This window comes from Leptonychotes weddellii, chromosome 6 (assembly GCF_054177405.1).
Source record: "Leptonychotes weddellii isolate Sample4059 chromosome 6, ASM5417740v2, whole genome shotgun sequence".
In the NCBI taxonomy this organism is placed as follows: domain Eukaryota; kingdom Metazoa; phylum Chordata; class Mammalia; order Carnivora; family Phocidae; genus Leptonychotes; species Leptonychotes weddellii.
In genome coordinates this window covers 24,688,964-24,711,244 of record NC_138374.1, presented here as the reverse complement: position 1 = coordinate 24,711,244, position 22,281 = coordinate 24,688,964, and the positions used below count along the sequence as shown (strand labels likewise).

Sequence of the window (22,281 nt, the reverse complement as noted above, 5' to 3'; positions counted from 1 at the left end):
CCATGCATGGGCATACATCTGCCACCCAGATCTAGGTACACACCCACCAACATAAATCCATGCACACAGAGCTTGCATACCCATGCACCTGCGATTAGTACACATCGCTACAGAAACAACACTTGGTGTCTGTGCACATGTATGCTCCCAACATGCCTGTACATGCATGGATATGGAAGTTGAAGTTTGTATCACATAAGCAGAAATGCTTGTTTGTGGACACAGCCCTACACAGCTCTGTGCACACGATTCAGGGCTTCCAAACACACACACACACATACACACAGCTGTATCAACAAATATTAACTGAGCGCCTACATGTCAGCCAGGTACTGTGGAGTTAAAATGATAAATATAACATCATCCCTGTCTTCCAGAATTTTAAGTCTACTAGAAGGAGCAGACAAATTGCTATGAGTGAAGGCAGAAGATGATTTGTGCTTTGACCCAAGTACCTAGCTGTAATGTGAGATTTCCAACAGAAAAATCAGAAAAGTCTTCCTGGAGGAGGTGCCTAAAGGAAGAATAAATTCTCAAAAGGAACTGAATTCTGTTAAAAAAAAAAAGGTATGAAAATAGGAACGTGTACGGAGTGTTTGGGGCCAAGGAGTCTAAGGGGCCAAGAGTCCAAGCGAATGGCACTGGGTGAGTGTGTGGGAATGAGACTTATCACATAGATTAGGGCCAGGATGCCAGAGCTGGGAAGAGGCTGGAGGCTAGAGGGCCAGCGAGGAGGCTGGAGCAGGCCCGCATGAGTGACCAGCAAGGCCTGAGCCAGCACCAGACATAGAAAAGGAGAGAACCAGGGCACCTGGCTGGCTTAGTCCAAAGAGGATGCAACTCTTGATCTCTGGGGTCATGAGTTCAAGCCCCACGTTGGGTGTAGAGATTACTAAAAATAATAATAATAAACTTAAAAAAATAAGGAGGGCGCTGGGTGGTTCAGTTGGTTTACCATCTGCCTTCGGCTCAGGTCCTGATCTCAGGGTCCTGGGATCGAGCCCTGCCTCAGGCTCCCTGCTCAGCGGGGGCAGGGAGTCTTCTCCCTCTCCCTCAGCTCCTTCCGCCCCCCACCCTTGTGGACGCACATGCACTCTCTCTCTCTTAAATAAATAAATAAAATCTTAAAAAAAGGAGAGGACCAGAAGGTCAATGAATGGGGAAGTGCCAGACAGGGCCAACTTTACAGGCATATGAATTACGCAGTACCAGGGGGCCCTGCATTTAGAAGGGCAGCAGCTTGGTTTAATGCTGTCTTGAAATTCTTTATAATTTATGGGGCGCCTGGGTGGTCCAGTTGGTTAAGCGACTGCCTTCGGCTCAGGTCATGATCCTGGAGTCCTGGGATCGAGTCCGGCATCGGGCTCCTTGCTCGGCAGGGAGTCTGCTTCTCCCTCTGACCCTCCTCCCTCTCATGCTCTCTGTCTCTCATTCTCTCTCTCTCAAATAAATAAATAAAATCTTAAAAAAAAAAAAAGAAATTCTTTATAATTTTATAATAAAGAGTCTGAATTTTCATTTGGCCATGGGCCCTTAAAATTATGTAGCCAGTCCTGGAGCCAGGGATCTCTCAGGTTTCCAAGCTGATTGAGTAAGACAGTATAAGGAGCAGGTTTGGTACATTGGGAGTCTGGATGTGGATTGAGGGGTTGAGCTGATGGGTGAAGATTTAGTGTCTCTATCGCCAGAGGGGGAGTTGGTTCCTTGCATATGTCTCTGCTCATGCTTGCTTCTACTCTGCAGGGAATTGATTCACTACCACACGTCATAGACAGACCTATGTACTCCCTTTGCTAGAATATAAGCTCCCAAGTGCTGCCCCTATATCCCCAGGGCATGGCACATGGTTGCCACTCAAGACCTGTTTGTTGAAGGAATAAGTGTGAATGAGCACACACGAGTCCATGTATGTACACACACAACATGAGGGGTACATGCAGCCCAAATATGTTTCTCTCATCCCATTGCCACCCCCCTATACTTTGTCCAGGGTTGTTCTGTTACCCTGTGTCTACTTTGGCAAAAGAACACCCTTGCCTCAGTGGTCCCTTCATTGGGTGTCTCCTTTGCAGACAAAGCAGGGCAGGAGTTCGGGATGAGCTGATGGGAGAGGAGCCCAGGACCCTGGGATGACAGGGTAGGGAAGAGGCTATGATATGGAGCCAGAGGATCTGAATTCAAGTCTCAGCTCCTCTCTGCTGACTATGCCTCTGAGCTTCAACTTCCTCATCCATAAAATGGGACTATAAGGTGGAAAAGCATTTGTACAGCCCACAGAGATTATTAGGGGAGATCTATGAGGTCAGGTATTGAGAGAGTTGTTTCCTTCCTCTCAACTCTGGGGTTCCTGGGGTGTCAGAAATAGACTGAGGACCCAGAGGATGACTCAGTGACCCCAAAGAAGGGGAGGGGAGTTGCCAGACTGGGAGGAATTTGGTCCACTATCAATAGAAACCAGATGACCTAGGAGTTGAGACTCAGGCCCCTCCCTGCCTCCCCAGCCCACCTGCAAGCAGGGACACAGGCCAAATATTAGGTGCCCCCAGACTAAAGTAAACACTCTGACTTTGGGTAACTTAGGTGAGGGGAGGCAAAGGACACCTCCAAATATATGGGCAAGGGGAGGGAGCTAGGTGGAGGAGATGGAGGGGATTGGGGGGCACCAGGGTTCCTCCCTATTTCTCTCCCAGGGTGCCCTGCCTTCTGCCTGACAGGAACTGACCTGCTAACTTCAGCTCCCCAACATGTGACTTTCTCCTGTCTACAGAATGCGGGGAGTGGGAAGGATTTCCAGGCCCGGGCACCTGTCTCCCTCACTGTCATGGGACCCACTTTGGGTCTCTGCAGTATGTTCTGGTTCCTATTTTAGCTGTGTTAACCATCACCTTTCAGACCTATCAACAGGCCCTCAGGGAAACCCCCAGCAAGAAGACTGCAGTGAGAGGCACCAGGATTAGAAGGAAAATGCCGGCTAATGGGCCTCGTCCCTCCTCCCTTACCAGTTCACTTTTTCTGTAGCGTTATTGACCCGTCATTAGTTATCCGTCCAAGGTCGCTGGGCCTGGCCCAGCTATAAATCTTGGCGGCTGGAGCGGGGCTCCAGGCAGAGTGATGATTCCCAGGATGCAGTGGAGAGCTCAACCCCCAGTGCCCACCCGTCCGGAGAGGCACAGATTGCCCAAGCCCTGGAAGGGCTTCCGCAGAGAGGCTAGGCCCCTCTTCATACTCACCCTCACCACCACTGCCCTCCCACTTCACTCTTCCCTTCCATTTGCTCCTCCAGCACCACCTCTTCCTCCATCACTCACTCTTTTCTCCTCTCCCCATCTTTTTCTATTTTCCCTCAAGCCCAGAGTACAAGGTTGGGGACGGAAGGGGGATGGAAGGGAGTGGGGAGGTACTGGTCTAACTGGTACCCTCTTACTGAGTCGTCTCACCCCCCCTGGTCTCCCAGTTTAGAGCTTCCAGGAGCAAGGACAGAACTCACGCAGGGGGAAACTGAGGCAGAGAATCCGGACCAGAGGTGAGTCGGGGCAAAGGGTCCCACCCGATTCAGCATCAAGGTCACCAGGTCACCAGTCCAAGGTCACCCGGTCTCCCTGCCGGGTGATGGGGAGGGTCTACCCACCCAAGGAGTGGCGCTAGGCCACATCCCCAGTGGCCGCCTCCGGAGGAGGAGCGAGGGGCTGCGTGGAGGCAGCGCATTCTGGACCCATCCAGCCCTATCCTCCTCCTCTCCTGTCCCGACCCCGGAGTAGCTCCGCTGGGCGGTTCCTCCCGGTACCTGGCGCCCTCTCTGCCACACCCCCTTCCTGGCCTTCGCACACTGCCCGGCTTCTTCGCGTGTCCTCTTCGTTGGTCCTCGCGCGCCCTCTGCTGGCGTATTCCGGGAAACGCGCCCATCGGCCTCAATACCGGCCCCGTCCCCCGCCCTATACACCTGGCAGTAGCGGCCCAGCCCACCCCAAGGCCCGCCGGCAGGATACCCATTTGCGGCGATGCCCCTGTCCTTGAAGTTGACCCCTGGAGCATTCCTCTGTCTCGCCATCCCCCTGCGTCGGAACAGCTGCTCCCATTCCAGATCCCAGAGAAGCCTGATTGTCTGTTCCTACCGGGTGGAGGGAGTGAGGTCCAGAAAAATAGAACTTGAAGCATGGAGAAGAGAGAGCTTTCCTCTTGCCTTTGGAGCCAGACTCCGGAGGAGCATCTGTGGTCCGAGTCTGTACTTCACAGTAGAGACCGTGAAGCTACATGGTTGCATACTACAGACTGGGCAGCAAGTAGGGCTTCTCCAGGGCATCTTGCTGGAGCCCTCCTACTTCACTTGGTCCTGCAGCTTCCATAGGCCCTTGGGTGGGGGAGGGTCATGGAGGCCCTCAAGGTGAGGGGTGGGGAACCTTGGCTTTCAGAATCTCTGAGGTGGGGGTTGCAGTCCTTGGCCCCTGAGATGAGAAGCTGGAGCTGCCCAGAGCTCTGGGACTGTTCTCTGTCATGGGAGGAGGAAGGGCATGGCCTCTAGGGTCCTCTCTCCTGGGGTCAGACACTAAGGGTCCTGGGCTGTCTCCCAGTTAGGCATCTTGCGGTGGGGGGGCGGGAAGAAGGACAGGCCAGGGGGTGATTCCTTTCCAGTGGATTTGTGGCCTGGCAGGTAGGTAGGGTGGCCTGACCAGAGGCCCTTGTCAAAGTGTTCCCATGCATCATGGAGCCCAAGGTCACAGTGATTCCCTCAGGGGAAGTCGAGCTGGGGGAAGGGGGGCCTCTCAGGCCAGGCTGGGCACCCATCAGGCCCTGTGTGGAACCCATGTGAGATCAAGTCAGGCATGTGTGGGGCTGAAAGGGAGGAGTCAGGTGTGTGCAGGGACATGGGTGGGGGCCATCTGTCAGGCATGTATAGGGATATATGTGAGCTATAGAGCCAGGACCCCTGCTTTCCCCCGGATTGGAGCTTAGAGTCTGTGCCCCCCACACCACTAATTCCCTAATGGAGGTTAGAGGTCAGGGACTCCCATCTCAGGGCAAGTGGGCATTTGCTGATTCAAAACCCCAGGTTTCAGGGCAGGGACTATGTCCTTCACAGTATTAGCACTCTCCACAGACTGACAACTTAGGTCTCTTTGCTTTAGATCTGTGGGAGAAGGAGAGAGAGAGGTTAGAAAGAAAGCCCAGTGGGATCTGGCTAGAGAGGAGCTAGGGAAACCAACTGGGCTTTCTGGGTCACAGAGATCAAAGCTAAAACCCAGCTCTGTTCCTCACATGCTGTGTGACTTAGCACAAGTGAACACACCGCTCTGGGCCTCACTTTCCTCATCTGCAAAATGAGGAAATACAACGACCCGGGGGGCTGTTGGGAAAGTTACAGGATATAATCCACATGCAGACCTAGGTTAGAGAGGGACTGGCCAGGCTTAACCAATAAACACCGCTAAAATTTTCCTAAAATAAACCAGAAATACGGTGCAGCTAACCTAGGTCTCCTCACTGGAGACTCTTGCCATAACTTGCAAAATGTCAACTGGTCTTCTCCAACCTACAGAGAAGGTCATGCCTTCCAGTTAGGAATCAAAACTATCTTCTTCCAGCACCCACCCAGTCTCCATGAATAAATATTTTTTTTTATTTTATTTTAAGATTTTATTTATTCATTTGAGACACAGAGATGCAAAGAGAGAGAGAGCATGAGCAGGGAGAGAGGCAGAGGGAGAGGGAGAAGCAGGCTCTCCGCTGAGCCAGGAGCCCGATGCGGGGCTCGATCCCAGGACCCTGGGATCATGACCTGAGCCGAAGGCAGACGCTCAACCATCTGAGCCACCCAGGCGCCCCTGAATAAATATTTTTTAAAACTCTGGTTTGGGATAGGGAGGGAATCTCTGGTTTGCAAGAATACTGAATTATCAGCCTGCTTCTACCTGCATCCTAGAAGGCTCTGCCTGAGCCAATTCCATAGAAATTCCTCCTGTCAAGGACCCTTTCCTGTGAGAGGTGAATCCCTGCTCCTCATAACTTGGGGGTCCAGTCTTCACCTGGCAGGAGTCACAGATTTAAATGCTTATAAGGGTTGGGTCCCAGGTAAAACAATAGGGAATGTTGAGGACTTTGGCAGCTGGGGAGCAGCTCTAGTCCATTGTTGCCCGGTGGGAATACCAGGGAAGGGAAATAGCATGAGGATAGAGCCCCAGACTTCTTCCAACTTCATCTCCCTCCTTCTCATCATAGAAGCTTCCTAAGACACCTTTCCCCTAAGTCTGTGTATTAGTTTTCTATTGCTGCATAACAAATCATCACAAATTTAGCCCCTAAAAACAAAATCCATTAATTTTCTCAGTTCTTTAGGCCAGAAGTCTAGGAAGGCTCAGCTGGATTCTCTGCTTACAGTCCCACAAGGCTGAAATCAAGGTGTTGGCTAGGCTGGGTTCTCACCTGGAAGCTCTGGGGAAGATCAGCTTCTTTGCTCCTTTTCGCTGTTGGCAGAATTCAGTTCCTTGTGGTTGTAGGACTAAGGTCCCCATTTCCTTGCTGGCTGTCAGCTGGAGGCGACTCTCAGCTCCTCCAGGACTCTCCCTGGTCCTTGCATGCAGCCCCCTCCATCTTCAGAGCCAGCAAAGGTGTGTTGACTCCTCCCCATGCTTCGAATCTGACTGCCCCTTCGCTACTAGCCAGAGAAAACTCTGCTTTTAAAGGGCTCGTGGGATTAGACTAGGCCCACCCGGATCATCTCCCTTTTGCCATATAAGGTAACATAACCATGGGAATAATACCTCATCATAGTTGAAGGCTCCAGCCACACTCAAGAGAGAGGGGTAAAGGTTACTGAGGGTTTCCTTCGAATCCTGCCCACCATACCCAGCCTCCAGAGAGGGGGTGAAAGCATCCCTCTATCCTAGTCCCATCCCCGTGACTTCTGTGAGCCCTGGTTGGACCAGTCACCTCCCATCTCTGGTCCTGTTTCCTTGTCTGTAGGATAGGGCAAAGAGCTGGGTACAGTCTAAATCCCTCCCAGTTTCACATACTAATTGTGATTCAAGAAGATAGAGAATTCTGCCCGTTTGGACTGTGGGGCCCCACTGAGAAGAGCAGGCCTGCATTATCCTCCCAGCCACCTTGCTGCAGGCCTCGGAAAAGGGCCTCACCAAGGAAGAGCAGTAACCTGGGCAATCATATGGCCTTAGCCAAGGTAGCCAGTGTCCAAGGTCCAGCCACCCAGCTGGCCAGAGCCCATGGGCGGGCACCTGTGAGGCCCCACAGAGGAGGCCAGGTCTCCACTGGAGTCTGCCCAGGGCAAGGTGGCCTGCACCAAGCATCAGCAGGGGTGTGGGGCAAAGACAGGTCAGGCACGCAGCTGACCCTCCTCCTCCCCCGACTTCTCAACTGGAACTAGCCTTCAAAATCCATCTCCTGAATCCATCCTGTCTGTCCCCAGTCTGGGCCTCTGGGTCTCCAAAAGGGCCTTCTCAGACTTTTCCTGCCCCTCCCACCTAACCCTAGCTGGGCAGGGGTAGTTGAGCCTCACACTCTGGACCGTCTGCGTTGTTCCTGCCCCAGAACCGGCAGGGGGCCTCAGGAGCCGCTCATCCGGGAGCCCCAGTCAATCCCCCTGAAGCTACCCCCCCCACACACACACACACCTCCCCACCGTAACAGAGCCGCCTCTTCTCCCTGGCTCCCCTCCAGCTCTCCCCAGGCTCCACTTTCTTTTCTTCACAAAAGGTCCCCTTCAGGGCTCCCACCAAGGCCTGGCCAAGGGGCTGGAAGGAGACCCTCCTCAACTCCATCCAAGTGCGGGAGCTGAGTAAGAGGCGGGGAAATGAATATTAATTTATCATGATTAGGCAAATCCGGCAGGGAGAGCCGATTCCGGAGGAGGCTAAAAAGATGAATTTCAGCAATAAAATTAAATAAGGACGGACGGGCAGCCCCTCCTCCCTCCCGCTTTGCTGATCTCTCTCTTTCTTACAATTTATGAGGCCAATTATGAAGATGAGGTTGGAAGTTCCTGGAACTTCACTAAATGCAAACGGCGGTCCCTGCTGTTCCCATCAAATTAATTAACCGCGCGCTATTGATGGCCGCTCAAGGCTGACGCAGGCGGCCCGCCCTGCGGCCGCCTCCACAGACATGAGGACCCAGAGTCCGGAGCCAGCCAGGGCTCCACCTTCTGCAGTCCCTGCCCAGCGCTGCCGGGGACTCCAGGGACCGCCCTTCCGGCCCCCAGGCCCTGCCCAGGCCCTTGACAACGTAGGGGCATGCCCACGGAATCTGGATCAATGTGCGCACGGACTCCTATGTGGGGCTGCCCACACGTACAGATACAAAATCCTGACCGCACAGCGCATACACTCGGCCTGGAATGCACATTAGACACACAGACAAATGAACGTGCAGTCGAAAGGCACAGTGACAGCTCAGCTGAGGGATCGGAGCCCAGTGGGTGAGGGTGTCTTGCTGCGGCAGGACCACCGTGTCTAGGGTCATGGGCCTGCTTGGTCAGGGCCAGGCCAGAGTCCTGCAGAGCCACGGGCCAGGTGAGGTTCCACAGCCACTCAAGCAGCGAGCAGTGGCCCCCTTATGTGGTGCCGCTGGATTCGGGAGATGTCCTCCATGGCATCCTCAGAGCCCTCCCCCACACTCCTTCAACCCCTGGGTCCTCTCACCTTCAGGCCCTTCTTCAGGAATGTTCCCTCTGGGTCTTTCGCTGGGGCTCAGCTTCTGCACTGACCTCCAGTGCGGACGACCAGGGCTTGGGGAGGCCCCGGTTCAGACGATGGGGTAAGGTTTGGCCCAGAGTCTCAGGCCAGCTTTTACAATTTATGAGGCCAATTAGCCCTGAGGGGCCCCCTGTTCCAGAGCTCAGAAGCAGGGCTGCGCGGTGGCTTGGGGGTTCTAGAAAACTAGCTGGCTGGTGCCTGAGCTGAAGGGCAGAGTGGACAGGGGCTAAAGGTCTTGAGGCTGGGCCTCAGACCCAGGGCAGCGCGTAGGTGTCTGCGGAGGCTATAGGGAGCAGGTGCGCCAGCCGCTGTAGCTCCCAGTGAGGCTGATCTCTGGGATGGTGGGAGGGGCTGGAAGGGGCTCTCCTGAGGAGTGAAGAAAGTGAGGCCAATGTCTTCTCCATGTTGTAGTCCCTAGTCCTGGCAAAAGGCAGCCCATCTCATTCATTCATTCATTCATTCATTCATTTTTAAGGATTTTATTTGAGAGAGAGGAAGCACAAGCAGGGAGAGATGCAGAGGGAGAGGGAGAAGCAGGCTCTCCACTGAGCAGGGAGCCCGATGTGGGGCTCGATCCCAGGACCCTGGGATCATGACCTGAGCTGAAGGCAGACACTTAACCAACTGGGTGCCCCAGCCCACCCCATTTAAAGGGACAGGAATCCTGTAACTCTCCTGCAGAAGCAAGACAAAGGGTCTGGGGTTTCCATTCCCAGCCCTTAAAACCTGGAGAGTCGGACATAGTTGGACTTGCCCACCTTGCCATGTCCACTCCAGGCCAGGAGGCTCCTGGCCCTGTGCCCACACCTACTCCCCCATGAGCAGCCAGAACCCAGGAGAAGAGTGTGGCCTTTTCTTGTTCCACTTTCAGTGCAAGTCTGGGGTCAAGATCAATGTCATTCCCCCAGCCCCTGGGAAAAGATGAGGCTCCCAGCTTGGCGGGGTTGGGGCAGAGCAGTCTAGAGAGGTCTGTATCTTGGGCACAAAGTGTCAGAGGGAAACTGAAATTAAGGGAGGCTCACACTGACCAAGTGGCAGCCAGCTGGAGAGGGCTGGGACCCAGGGCCTTGCCCACCACATGACCCTCCCCCTACTCCAGGCATATGAGGCTCCCACCCTTCCCCACACCCCAGCTGCAATCGTGGGGGGACCTCCTCTGCCTCACAGCAGGTCCCTCCACTCACTATAAAAGGAGACCAAGACACAGCCAGTTTACTGGTTCCCTAATGTTGCAGTAACAGACTTGTGGCTTAAAACAACACAAAGTTATGACCACACAGTACTACTGTTTAGAAGTCTGACACAGGTCTCACTGGAATAAAACTCAGGTGTTGGCAGGGCTGCGTTCCTTTATGGAGGCTCTTGAATAGAATCTGTTTCCTTGCCTCTTCCAGTTTCTAGATGCTACCCACATCCCTTGGTTGGTGGCCCCCTTTCTCTATCTTCAAAATCAGAAACATCATATCGATCTGACCTTCCTCCTGTTGTCACATCTCTCTGTGTAGGTTTTCCACTTTTAAGGACTCATAATTAGATTGGGTCCACAGGATAATCTCATCTCAAAATCCTTAACCTTAATCACATCTGCAATGTCTTTTGCCAAGCAAGGTCACATATTTACAGGTTCTAAGGATCAGGATGTGGACATCTTTGGGGGACCATTATTCTGCCTACCATTCATGTGGTCTGGCCAGGGACAACTTTGGCTCATAGAGTGATAACAGCTGGGTTTGGGGCAGAAAGCAGGCTTGTGGGCCCTTCTCCTCCTCCTCAGGACCACATGGTGACTGGGTGGTAGTTTTGGGGTACTCAGTTGCTAGACAGGATGCCAGTTCCCACCAGGTTTCCAGCAGAATGGGACACTGGGCAGCAAGCTTACTCAGAAACCAAGTCCAGACTCTGAAGTACCTGGAGAACCTTCCAACACACTCTTTGCTTAGTTTGGACTTGGAGAACTACCCCAAACTGGGCAGCCTTTCTCAAGATAGAAATCCCTCCATCAGCTCTTCTCCTGGGCTCCTGTGTCAGATTGAGCAACCAAGAGGATACCACCTCCAGAATGGGTCTCTCTGGAAGGTGTGGGCATGCTCCCTTTCTATCCCGATTTCCTGTTGTCCTTGCCAGAAGGTGGGACCATAAGTTTACATGGTTTGAAGGTAATGTCTGGAATTCTGAATCTCCTGGGAGGAGGAGGAGGAGGAGATGCCAGGAATGGGGTCAGGTCCCTGTTTTCAGACACAGAAGTCAGCACTGTCCTTCTCTCTGGTTCTGGGGACTTCCTGTGTGTGGGAAGGGGTTAATTGGCCAAGTTACCCCATGACCCACTGGTTCCCTCTTGTAGCCCTGGAGGCCCTATTCCTCTGGGCCTGGAGAGGCTGCTGAGCAGGCCAGGGCCCCGAAGAGAGAAGCAGAAGGAGAGAAGCAACTTCCACATTTGGACCTGGACACTCCAGGCTTGGGTATCTGCCAACTCTGACCCTTGCTGGGAATGATGGCAGACACTGGGGGTCCAGTCCAGAATAGAACTGGCAGAGCTTGTGAGCAGGGGCCAGAAGCAGCCTTGGGGGCCCAGGAACTTACCCAGCTTATTCATTCCAGGTGCCAGTCAGCCATGCCTCCTTGGGAGTGGAAGCTCTGAGGAACTCACCTCTCACAGAAGTTCTGAGCCTTTGATTGACTGTCTCTGGTTGGTACCAGGCTGTGTAAGGGTCCCCCAGACTCCATGAGCTTTGGATTCCTTCCCTGGCATGACCCATGTAGGTGGGGCCCCAGGGTTGGGACTTCAGGGTTCTGAACTAGGGTGCCTATTCTGAGGCTGCCAGGAGCCCCTGACTAAGAATCAGGCCAACAAAGGCCAGCTCTGGGACTCTCGTTACTGACAGAGAGGCAGGACTCAGCACCTACCCTCCAGTCCTGCCTCCCAGCCGGCATGCTCCAGCTTGAGTCCATCTCTGAAGCCACCAAACGCCCCATGCCATCAGGCCTCTCCAGGCTCCTCCAACACAGCCACCTTCTCCTGCCTTATGCCCATTATTCTTCATAGCTGGTATGCCCGATGCCATCCTGCAAGGTCCAACCTCCGAGCACCATCCTGGTCCCGCCAGCTGGGCTTGCTCCTATCTGTTCTATCAAACTAAGCCCCTTAGCCTGACTCCCAGTCCTCCATGTCTGGCCTCCTCCTGACTTGTGCAGAAGCATTCTATCTAAAGCACGGTCTTTAGTTGTCCCCAGATAGGCAATTTCCCTGCCAGCCCGCCCCTCCCCTCCTCTAGGCAACCTTCTCTGACTGCCTCAGCCCTGTTGGTGGCACACAAGTCACCATTTAGTTGTTCCTAATGAGTCTTGTCACCTCTGTTTATGTCCCGATAGCCTGTTCTAGGGCAGGGCCCACAAGAGCTGCTGATGGGGAGACAGGCGCTCCTCATGCCTGACTCCATGAATTCTCTTACCCACCCACCCCTGCCCCCTTCTGAGCTCAGGAGCTGACTCAGGCCAGCCCGTCTAGAGAGCAGTTGTCTTTCTGGGCCCCCATTCAGCTCCCATCTCCATCCCCACCCGGGTGGAAGGCAGGCAGGGACTGCAGCCGCTCACAGACACTAGGCAGTCGGAATGTCAAGTGCACTTTACTGGGCCCCTGGGCCTTCAGATGCTGTCCTTACCGAGCCTCGGTTGCCCCCTCCCCACACCTCCAGCTGCAGAGGAAGCGGGCCGCATAGGAGTCCATGTGGAGTAGCGCATTCTCTTGCTCCAAAGGGTCTTAGGTGATGCTCAGCCACAGCTGTTTGCCCCTTCCCCTGCAGCCCTCGCCCCGCCCCCAGCAGCCAAACCTTCCTTGGGTAGGGAAGAGGGGTGTCATGGGCCTTCAGCACAGGAAGCTGGCTTCACACCAGCACCTGTTCTTGCTTAAAATGGGGCAAGGGGCCGTGTACAAAACTCTACCAGGGGCACTGGTGAGGTAGAAGGACAGCAGTCTGCTCCTGTTGAGAGGGCCAGGCCAAGCCGAGCCTGGGAGCCAGGCTGGCCCCTTCCCTCAGGCCCAGGTGGCTGAAGTGGTGAGGTTCAGCCTACTAAGGCTGGAGCCAAGTACTGGATGGCCAGGTGGGGCAGCCAGTCCAGCTTGGCGCCTCCTTCCCCCCCAGCCATGGGTCACCAGTCCCGCTCAGCTGGTTCTCGGTAGGGTAGGCCTAAAAGCCTGAAGACATCCTTCTCAGTGGGGGTGGGCAGCACTCGGCCAGGCCCCACCTTGAGGCCTTGGGTGTCTCGGACCACAGAGGTGCTGAGGGCATGCTCCGACAAGCTCATGCCCTTGGTCTTGGCCAGAGCCCGCATGGAGCGGTTGAAGTGGGCAGAGCCAGTGAAGTAGAGCAGGGCACAGGCAAACTCGCTGTAGGGCACAATGATGATGTCCAGTCGTCGGTGCCGCCGCCCCGGCCCGGGTAGCTGGCACACCCCCAAATACTTCTGCTGCTGGCCGTTCTCCTCCTGGCTCACCAGGTCATCTGTCAGGAACCCTGGCGCAACATCAGAAGGCCGCTGGGGGGGCAGGGAGCCAGGCCCGGGCTGCCCTGTCCTCCCAGGTCTCTCCTGTTCATCCCTGGGTCCTCCATTCCCAGCTCACAAATTTCGTTGCTGGCTGACCTTGCCCTCTCTGGGCCTGCCTCTTTAAACCATGCATAGTCATTCCTCCTCATGTCCCCCTGCAGTGTCACAGGCAGGTGAGATGAACCTCGACCTGCAGGCAGTAGTGAGCACCTATTACTGAGGGGAGGGGTGGTGGGCTGTTTTGTCTCTTCCCTGCAATGGCTCTGGCCTCGAGGGAGAGGTGGTATTCTCACAAAGCAGCCCTCCCCTGCTTCCTGCCTAGAGCTTGCGACTCTGAGCCTCTCCCTCCCAGGGGTCGCCCTCCCTGCACTGCCCTGGCCAGCCCACTCACCCAGAGACAGAGCTTATACCTTGGTGCCGAAGGCTGTCGAGGAGAGGACTGAAGATGCCCTGGTGAGACCGGCCATCCGGGTGAGTGAGCAGCACGTCCACATCACCACAGGTTGCCTTCCCCCGGCGGTAAGAACCACATGCCACACACAGCAGCCCGGGGTTGAAGACCTGAGCTGCTTCCCGGACCTGGGAAAGAGCGGGGGGGAGGGGAGGCAGGGGGCAGCAAGGAGGGCCTGTGGGCCTCAAGCCCTGCATGGAGTTCCTCTCCCATGGCAGCACGAGAGACTTCCCTGACTTAGGAGCCCACATGTCCAGCTGATGCCCCGAGCCAATCCCCGGAGGTGTGATACAAGTGAGGGAAAGCCTCAAGGAGCAGAGCCAGCAGTCTACCCTGGGGAATGGCAGTTCTCCAGCTTCACTAGGATGGAAAAGAAAATGTGTTCCCACCACCAGACTCAGCCTGAAGAGCGAGCTAAGAGGCGTATACTCGGATTCTGAGGGAAGGCACTGATCTTTCCTCCTAGGGTTCTTTAAGAGCACAGAGACACCCCTTCTCTCGGCCCCTGCCCCGACCCATGTGCCCAGGTCTGTCCACTTAGGACAAAGGGCCAGATGCCTGGAAGCCCTCTGCCAGGTCTCAGCAGCCCCAGGTATGGATCTAGAGCTAAAGGCAGAGTGTGTGAGTTGGGGCTTGAGGCCTGAGCAGGTGGCTAGCAGGGTGCCCCAGGCCAGGTCTAGGGGGAAATGGAGCCCAGAAATACAACTGTACCTACAATAAAAGAAAAGAAAAAAAAAGCGAAGAGGGAGGCAATTCTGAGCCAGTGCTCACACCCTTACTTGGAGGAAGGAGACTTGGTGCTTGGAGAGGGAGCCCAGAAAGAGGGGGCTGTCAGCTGAAGGATCATCCCTCACTGAGGGAAATAAGCCCATTAGCCTCTACCCCAGCGACATGGAAGCCTTTCGTATGCAGATGGCCTCCACGCCTTTACCCCAGGACACTGAGATTTCTGGGACCCTGGATACTTTGGCCAGGACACCTCAATTCTCCTGACAGGCCAGGCTCTGCTAATCCCCTCACTCCCTTCTTGAGCCTCCCAAGAGGATGGGAGGAGACCTAGGATGAATAATCCCATCAAAAACTAAAGCTAGAGCCCTTCAATGCCATGTGGGAAGCCCCTTCCAATGGGCTGGGGGCTGGAGGCTCACCGGGACATTCTCCGTGCCTGGACACCGTGGCTGAGTGACAGTGTCATCACTAGCACCAAGGCCTGGTGATGGATGGACAAAAGGGCCTGTTCATCCATCCTGTGCCAGCTCATAGTCCCACAGAGTAGAGCGTGGAGGCTGGAGGCCTGGAGTAGAGCTGGAGGCTGATTTCAACTAAGGTGGGCCAGGGTCTCCATACAGTCCTACTTATCAAAACCTGATTCCAAAGTAGCAAACCTTGTCCACAGCAACCAGCCCCTAATCCTGACACCAACTGAACAAATTATATATCTAACCCCAAATATACACTAGTCTCTTTCTAATCTAGGTTTTATAGGAATTTAATCCCTAACCCAACTTTAAATCAAACCCTAATGTTGGCCAAATCTTCTTTTTAGGGCAACAACAAATCTTAACTAAAAGCATCCAATACTAAGAAAACCCTACTCTTAATTCAGGCCTAACCTTAATTCAACTCAACCTAAGCTTTCCTCTGACCCCAAACCTAATCATACTGGCACTGTGCTTCTACACCAACTCTAACCCAAACCCTGAACCAGCCTCAGGTTGTAGGGGGCTGGGTGGAGGGGGGATCCTTCAGAGGGTCTGCACATCTGGAAATAGAAAACTTTGTACATCTGCACAAATTTTGGAGACAGAGAGTCCATAGTTTTCATTGGGTTCTCAGAAAAGTTTGTGAATCAAAGAACATTAAGAACCTCTGTCCTGACCCACCCTGACCTAATCCAGTTCAAACCCCAATATCCTCAAGTAGTTCTGACAGTAATCCGCCTCTAATCCAGCCCTAATGCCATGCTAGCATCTAAGCCAATGCTTACTCTACCCTAATCCAGAGGCCTGCTGTTACAGCCCTTCCCTACCACAGCCACCCACACTTCCAGCTTCAGTCTCAGCTGGCCCTATCCCCACTGGTCCCAACCTCTGTCTCACAGCTTCCTCCACCTGGCTCCCCAGCTGAGGGATCAGGTGTTCTTGACTTCGAACCAGGTCCTGACCTTATAGCAAGGCCTGGCTCTCCTCACTGCTCTGGGACAACTGCTTACTGTCTGCTCAATCTCTGTAGCCTCCTCCCGGGGTATGCGTTCCAGGAAGTCATCATAATGCTTCAGGCCAATGGCCTGCTGGGTAGTCAGGGAGGCCTGGTTGCGGATGTCTTCTAGGGTCCGGAAACCCTGGAAAAAACAAGCCAGATGAGGAGGCTATGAGCAGCCAAGACCAATGGAGAGGCAGTGAACGAGCACATACACAAGGCTTCCATCACCCCCAGATTCCAAGGAAGGCCTGAGGCAGGATCAACCCCAGGAGTGGTTGGATCTGTAATCAGCGGGACTCAAGAAAGGTAGGGAGCATGGGAGACACACCCCAATCCAGCTCTGCCACAACCCTAAAATACTGGTTCATAAGTCCGTTGGTCTGGGGGATTCTGGGCATCACCAGGTTGGGGAACCATTGATCTGGATACTCAGCCTCGAGGCCTGATCTTCTCAGGAAGGCCCTTGCTAGTCTGGGAGACAGAGAAACACACTTCCTGTCTCTCTGCCTCCTTGATTAATTCCTTGAGGCTATCAGGCAACAGGGCAGTTCTGGGAGCAAGAGAGGGGTCTACATGAGCCCTAGTCCCCTTGAAAAGTGGTCTCCTTCTAGTCCTGGTTCATTCCCATCAGAGCACAGGGTATGAAAACTGGGGGGCAGGACCTCTGAGAAAGTAAAACCGAAGTGGGTGTTGGGACATGGTGTGACCTGTTGGTACCACATCTGGGCAGTTTTGGTTCCAGCTCCCCAGATGTTGGAGAAGAGCTCCAAGACAGGCACACTCTCACTGATATGGTCCAGCTTCCGCAGATGCCCGCTGTCCAGGATTTCTGCGATTTTCTCGGCCATCCGCTTTCCAATCCCGGGGATACCGAAGGCCTCCTGGGGGTAGGGGGAGGCAGAGGCAGGAAAAGCAGAGTGAGAAGATGGGAGGTGTAGAGCCAGCGGTGGGTTAGCAGACTCCTTTAGCAGGTATCTGAATAAAAGCCAGCTTGGCCCGTTAGCAGCTGGTGTAAAGCCTGGGCACAAATGAAGATGAGAAGTTTGGATGGGATGGGCTGGGTCACTTGTCTTTTGGTTCTCAGAGGAATGGAGATCAGCACAGCAAGTAGAGAAAAGGCAGCAGTGACCACACTAGTCACCACTGTCATGGCAACAGTGAGAGCGGGGCATTCACTGAGGCCTTTCTGCGGATCAGGTCCCGCACTGCAGGGAGCATGGCATTTGGTCCTCCAGGAGCACCTGAGTCTCTCACTAGTCTTAGTTCCTTTTCATTGCTTAAAGAGTTTAAGTAACTTGCCTAGAATCACACAGTTAATGAATGATGGGAACCAGAATTCAAACCCTGGTCTGTTGGCCTCCAGAGTAAACTTTTTAAAAACTTTTTACTATGGGAAAAATTCCCATAGTAGAGAGAACAGTATAATGAACCCCCATTACCCGTCAGCAGCTTCTATAATTATCAAGATTCTATCAATCTGCTTTCATCCATCTCTCCATTTTATTTCTTTTGTGCAAGTCTCTGACATCATAAAATCTTAAGCACTCCACCTGATCCCCACTTATGACTGGTGCCCAGTAAACAGAAAGCCCCCCATCTCCCCGCAACCCCTGCCCTGGCCCCCAGGTACCTGGTAGGAGGTGACAGGCTTGTGGAAGCTCTTGAGGGCATTGATGGCCTTGGCATAGCCCAGGGCCCTCCACTTGTCTCCCTGAACACTGTAGGCTTTGGCCAGCACTTCCAGCTTCTCTGTGAGGTGGGGGTTGTGGTTGATCGCCTTCTGGCTCGAAGGCTGTGCACAGACCCACTTATCCAGGCCCTTAGGGGCTGGACTAGGCTCACCATCTCCCTCAAGGAGGGTGGAGTAGTGGCCGCTGATAAAGGCTTCCAGATCAGCTGCGCTAACCTGGGTCTCTTCCTCGTCACTGGTTTCATCATCAATGCCAGGCTTGAGGTAAGGAAAGAGAAGAGACGAGAAATTCATTCCCCCAGCGGCCCCCAGGAGAGCTCCTCAAAGGTGGGGGCTGAGTCTCCTAGTCAGACCCAGGAATGAGGCTGGGTCTCCTGCATCAGACCTGGGTCTCCTTAACTGTGGGGCCATGTTCATTTTGGCTTCCCCCAGTGCCCAGCCCTAGAATCCCCAGTGGTGTGTGGTAGATGTGGGCCTGGGCAAATGCAGGCATGATGAGTGTTGGGCAGAGCGAAATGGCTTCACAATAAAGAGATCCTTCCTCTGTCAGGGGCCTGGGACCTTCTGAACAACCACCAGGCCCTCCCTGTTTCTGTGACCTAGTTCCCAGGGGAAGGGAGCTCTGAGGGCTGGGAGGCTCCTGACCTGGGCTTGGGTGCTCAGGGCCTCCTCTGTCCTCCGGGGAGGAGATACAGGCCTGGTGGGAGGACGGGAAGGAGAAAGGGCTGTCCTGAGCACAGCCTCATGGGCTCCAGGAGGCACAGAAAAGTCTTGGTCTGCCTTGCTGAGCTGTGGTTGGTCCAGGCACCTGCAGGGATGGTGATGGCAAGTTTAACACCCAAAGGCCTGGCCCTCCCTCTGCTCCCAATCCTCTATTCTGAAATCTTCGTTTTCTAATGTGTCCAATTAAGACAATGAAAGTTATTTTTTAATAATCCAAGAAGAAAGCTCAAGATGCTGCCAGGAAGCACTTGAGGAAAGACAGAGGCCAGCTCACCTGTTGGGGATGCAGATGCTGAATCCTGCTGTGTCCACTAGCCTTTTCTCCTGCAGGCACAGGCTCAGCCAGGCCGACTTTACCAGCTGAACACCCTGGGGTAGCTGGGTCAGTCGAAGGAGGCGGAGGGCTCGCTCACAGTCCATGCCTTCATCCACCACAATGTGAGTGACCCCTGGGGCCTGGGCAGCGCATATCTGGCCACCATGCTTGATAATTTGCTTCTCAAAGAGTTCTGCCCGGGCTCGCCCAATGCCACTGGGCACAACATGGGCCCGCAGGGAGCTCAACCACTCTGTGGAGGGGACATCCAGATGCCTATTGTCATAACTGTCAGATATGATCCAAACGAACCCTTTACAGTCCTGTGCCCCCAAACGATCATTTTCCTTCCATCCAGAGAGCCAGCCTTCTGGGGATTCTGATGCAAGCATACAGTTAATTTCCCCATGAACCATCACTTGATGTAAGGGGCAAGGATTTCAATATGTCCTGTTCCCTCATGTAACCTAGAACAGTGTAAACACTGCTGGAGCACATTGTAGGTATCCTGTATATCGCTTCCTTTGATCATTTATTCCTTCAAGTATTAATAGACACCTACCACTGCACAAGGCATAAGGCACATATGACTTGCCATTACAGGCCTCATCGTGTAAGAGCTACTCCCCTCCCCTACCCGCCACGTGAGCTGTTATTTGTCAGCTTGGCTGCAAAATAATGTAGCTCTGGGAACCTGAGTCTCCCACCCCCTCCATCCCTCTTCAGGCAACCTCCTGGAGAACAAAGGCTTCTGCTAGTCATTTCCTTAGGGACCAGAGAGTATTTTCTGATTGATGGAAGTCTAGGGGTGGGGTAGAAAAGAACACAGCAAGTGGCCTGTCAAAGACTGGGGCCCAAGCCTAGTGCAATGAAGATACAAACCAACCTGCAGGCCATGGACTGGCAGAACCAGCTCTAATATCTGATTCTAGACATAAACAATATAGGACGCGTGAGGGTTCTGAGGGTGGATCTGCTCACCTCCTGCTTCTTCTCCACCTTCTTGCTTGGGAATCTTTGTAAGTGCTTTTGATGATGGATTGGCATGAATTTTCCTCCGCTTGGGAAATGCCTTCAAGATGCCCCCAGGGTCCATTGAGGTACGGCCAGATCACAGCCTTAGGGTTTTAGGTTTGATCAGGGCAACTGTCATGTGGAAACCCAGAATTGAGGTTACCCAACCCTTTGCCTATGGAGGTGGGTGTCTCTAATGACCAGGCTTTGGGGGCAGTAGCTCAGTCCCTGGGGGTCTCCCAAAACCCAACTGAACTTCAGCAGTTTAGCATAGCACTTACCAGCCTTTCAAAGTCAGAGTACTGGGGGAAATAAGGGGAAGAATGGGACTACTGGGGAACTCTTGAGGGGTACAAAATGATACTCCCCAGAGGGGTTGCTCTAAAGATTCAGTGCAGTGTCTGCCCTGCTGCAGCCCACTTTGAAAGGGCTTTACCAAAAGGGGATGCCAGGCTAGGAAATGGAGCTACATCTTTAGAAAGGGCTTGGGCTCCCAAGAGAATTGAAGGACTGAGAGGACTCTACATATAGACCCCACATGATCTTTATCCCATCACAGACCGGCAGAGGAAACCCTGGTGGTGGCGGGGGTTCGGGAGGCGGGGGAACGCTCTACACCTGCCCCGGTGGCGGGCCTCTTGTCACGGGAGTGCTCAGCCCCGCAGCTGCGGGGAGATGGAGCATGGCCGCAGCAGGTGTGGGGCGCCTTCCGAGCCTGGGGGAGTCTCGGCCTCACAGCTGGGGGTGAAGACAACCGGCAGCTGTGGGGCACCCGCCGCGTTTGCAGCTGGCGCGCGCCAGCGACTCCCAGCTGGGGACCGGAGGAGGGCTGGAGTGTCCGGACCCTGCCCTAGGGGCCCCTCCCCGCCGCGGCGATTCGGTCAGCCGGGGGGGGTGGGGGGGGCAGTCAACTTCAGGCCCCTCGGGTCACCCGCGGGTGGGCACGAGTAAACCACTTACCAGGGCAGCCAATGAGAGCGGACGAAGGGCGTGGCCGGTGGGAAGTGGGGGGGGGGAGAGGGCAAATGCCCAGAACACCTTCCGGGTCGGCCGGAAGTTACCGTAGGCGGAATGGTTGCCATGGCAGCGGCCGGTCGCACGGCTGGGCAAAGGGAAGATGGTGGTAACCGGCTGGTTGGAGAGTCTGCGGACCGCCGAGAAGACGGCGCTGCTGCAGGACGGTAACTCGAGGCCCCCACGAGCTCCCTAGTCCTTTCCCCCAGGGTGCAGCCTTCCGCGCTGGCGCCTCCGCGAAGGGCCTCCGAGCCTGGGACGGCCAAGCTGGAAGGGCCGCGGCTGCCAGACTAGGCCCAGTCCTGTATTGGCAGATGAGGAAACTGAGGCCCGGAGAGATGACGTGACTGGAACACGCGTCTCTGGATACCTCCTAGTTTCCTCTACACCACTTCGCCCCGCTCAGAGTTCTGTTACTAATAAATATTAACTCCTTTCATATTCGTTATGTCATTTGCTCCCGATAGCTGTCCCAAGAGGCTGTTAATTTTTCACCCCATTTTACAGAAGAGGAAACAAATGAAAGAGGGTTTTAGACCAGCCCTAGCCCCTCGTCCAGTCAGTAGGGTTCTGTTGCTGAACGCAGCCTGGCGTCATGAAGAGGCGGGAGACCTGGGCTCTAGTTACTACTCTGCCATTAAGTCATAGTTAGCCTCTTTACTTGCTTGGGCCTTATTTTCCTCATCTGTAAAATGAGCTGGAGGGGCTACCTCTGATGTCCTTTCCAGCTGTAATGTTTGTAAGTGAACTTCTAAATGTTCCCTGGGGTCTGTAGGGAAAACAGCAAGGGTCCCAGCCCTGTGCTTGGAAAAGGTGGGCATAGGGGTAAGGAGTCCTGATTTTGTCTCACCCTAGGATTGACGGATGTAGGACCCCCAGTGCTGCAGGGGTCCTTTCCTTGCCCCCCCCTTGGCAGCCAGATGAATTAGGTCTAAATTTCTGTAGCTTGTAGACCAGCTGGAGGCGCACATCCACAGGCAGAGGCCAATCAGGGAAGCACAGAAATTAAAATCACCTGTTCATTTGTTCATTCGTTCACGCAGCATTTAAGGAGGCTTTTACTATGTACTAGGCTGTGTACTAGAGTGGGGGGGGGAAAGATATGTAAATGAATAAGAGTGTGTGTTAAGTAGAGGTTGGAATCTTCTATAAAGTGTATGAGGGCACGAAGGTGGGAATGATTGTCCCTTTGAAAGAAGATCTGACAGAAAAGGTGATGTTTATGGGTCCTAAAGAATTAATACGGTTTGCTAAGTGTGGAAGAGGGAATGACCCACATGTAAAGAGAGGTATGGATTTGTGGAAGTATATGGCTGATTACTAGGGGAATAACAACATTTTAGTGAGGCTTAAGCGTTCCCCCAGTCAAACAGTCCCCCACACTATGTCAGGTGCTAGGATGCAAGGGTGAATAAAAGTTCTCTCTTCTCAAGGAGCAGTGAGGAGAAATGGTGGGAAATGAAGAGGGATTTTGGATAAATTGGGGTATGCTGTGATCTCCTTTGCCAAGCTAAAGATTTTGGACATTTTCTCAGGACTGTGGTTTCTGGTTTTATTGTAAAAAATAGATAACCTAGGGGCGCCTGGGTGGCTCAGTTGTTAAGCATCTGCCTTCGGCTCAGGTCGT

General features: G+C 53.9%; 2 protein-coding genes across 9 annotated transcripts in view; one reads left to right on the top strand and one right to left on the bottom strand.

Moving 5' to 3' along the window:
- Positions 1–12,309: 12,309 nt before the first annotated feature.
- Positions 12,310–20,736, bottom strand: POLL (DNA polymerase lambda). Of its 5 annotated transcripts, none has more exons than XM_081822824.1 (9): positions 20,601–20,736; positions 19,608–19,772; positions 18,585–18,879; positions 18,233–18,395; positions 17,528–17,845; positions 16,560–16,778; positions 15,860–16,036; positions 13,655–13,823; positions 12,310–13,213 (listed from the first exon to the last, which is right to left on the bottom strand). In XM_081822824.1, exons 2-9 carry the CDS (start codon positions 19,720–19,722, stop codon positions 12,849–12,851), a joined length of 1,821 nt encoding a protein of 606 aa, XP_081678950.1. In that variant the 5' UTR covers positions 19,723–19,772; positions 20,601–20,736; the 3' UTR covers positions 12,310–12,848. The 5 variants fall into 5 exon arrangements, with proteins under 5 accessions (XP_081678950.1, XP_081678953.1, XP_081678952.1 ...); XM_081822827.1 differs by having other exon boundaries at positions 15,908–16,036; XM_081822826.1 differs by having other exon boundaries at positions 16,605–16,778.
- Positions 20,700–22,281, top strand: part of DPCD (deleted in primary ciliary dyskinesia homolog (mouse)) — an 18,171-nt gene continuing 16,589 nt past the window's right edge. For 2 of the 4 annotated variants that reach the window (XM_081822876.1, XM_081822873.1), the window contains exon 1: positions 20,713–20,821. In XM_081822876.1, coding sequence (XP_081679002.1) covers positions 20,758–20,821 — 64 coding nt within the window. In that variant the 5' untranslated portion in view covers positions 20,713–20,757. Of the gene's footprint in view, positions 20,822–22,281 lie in introns of all 4 variants that reach the window. The other 2 variants (XM_081822875.1, XM_081822877.1) reach the window with 2 other exon arrangements.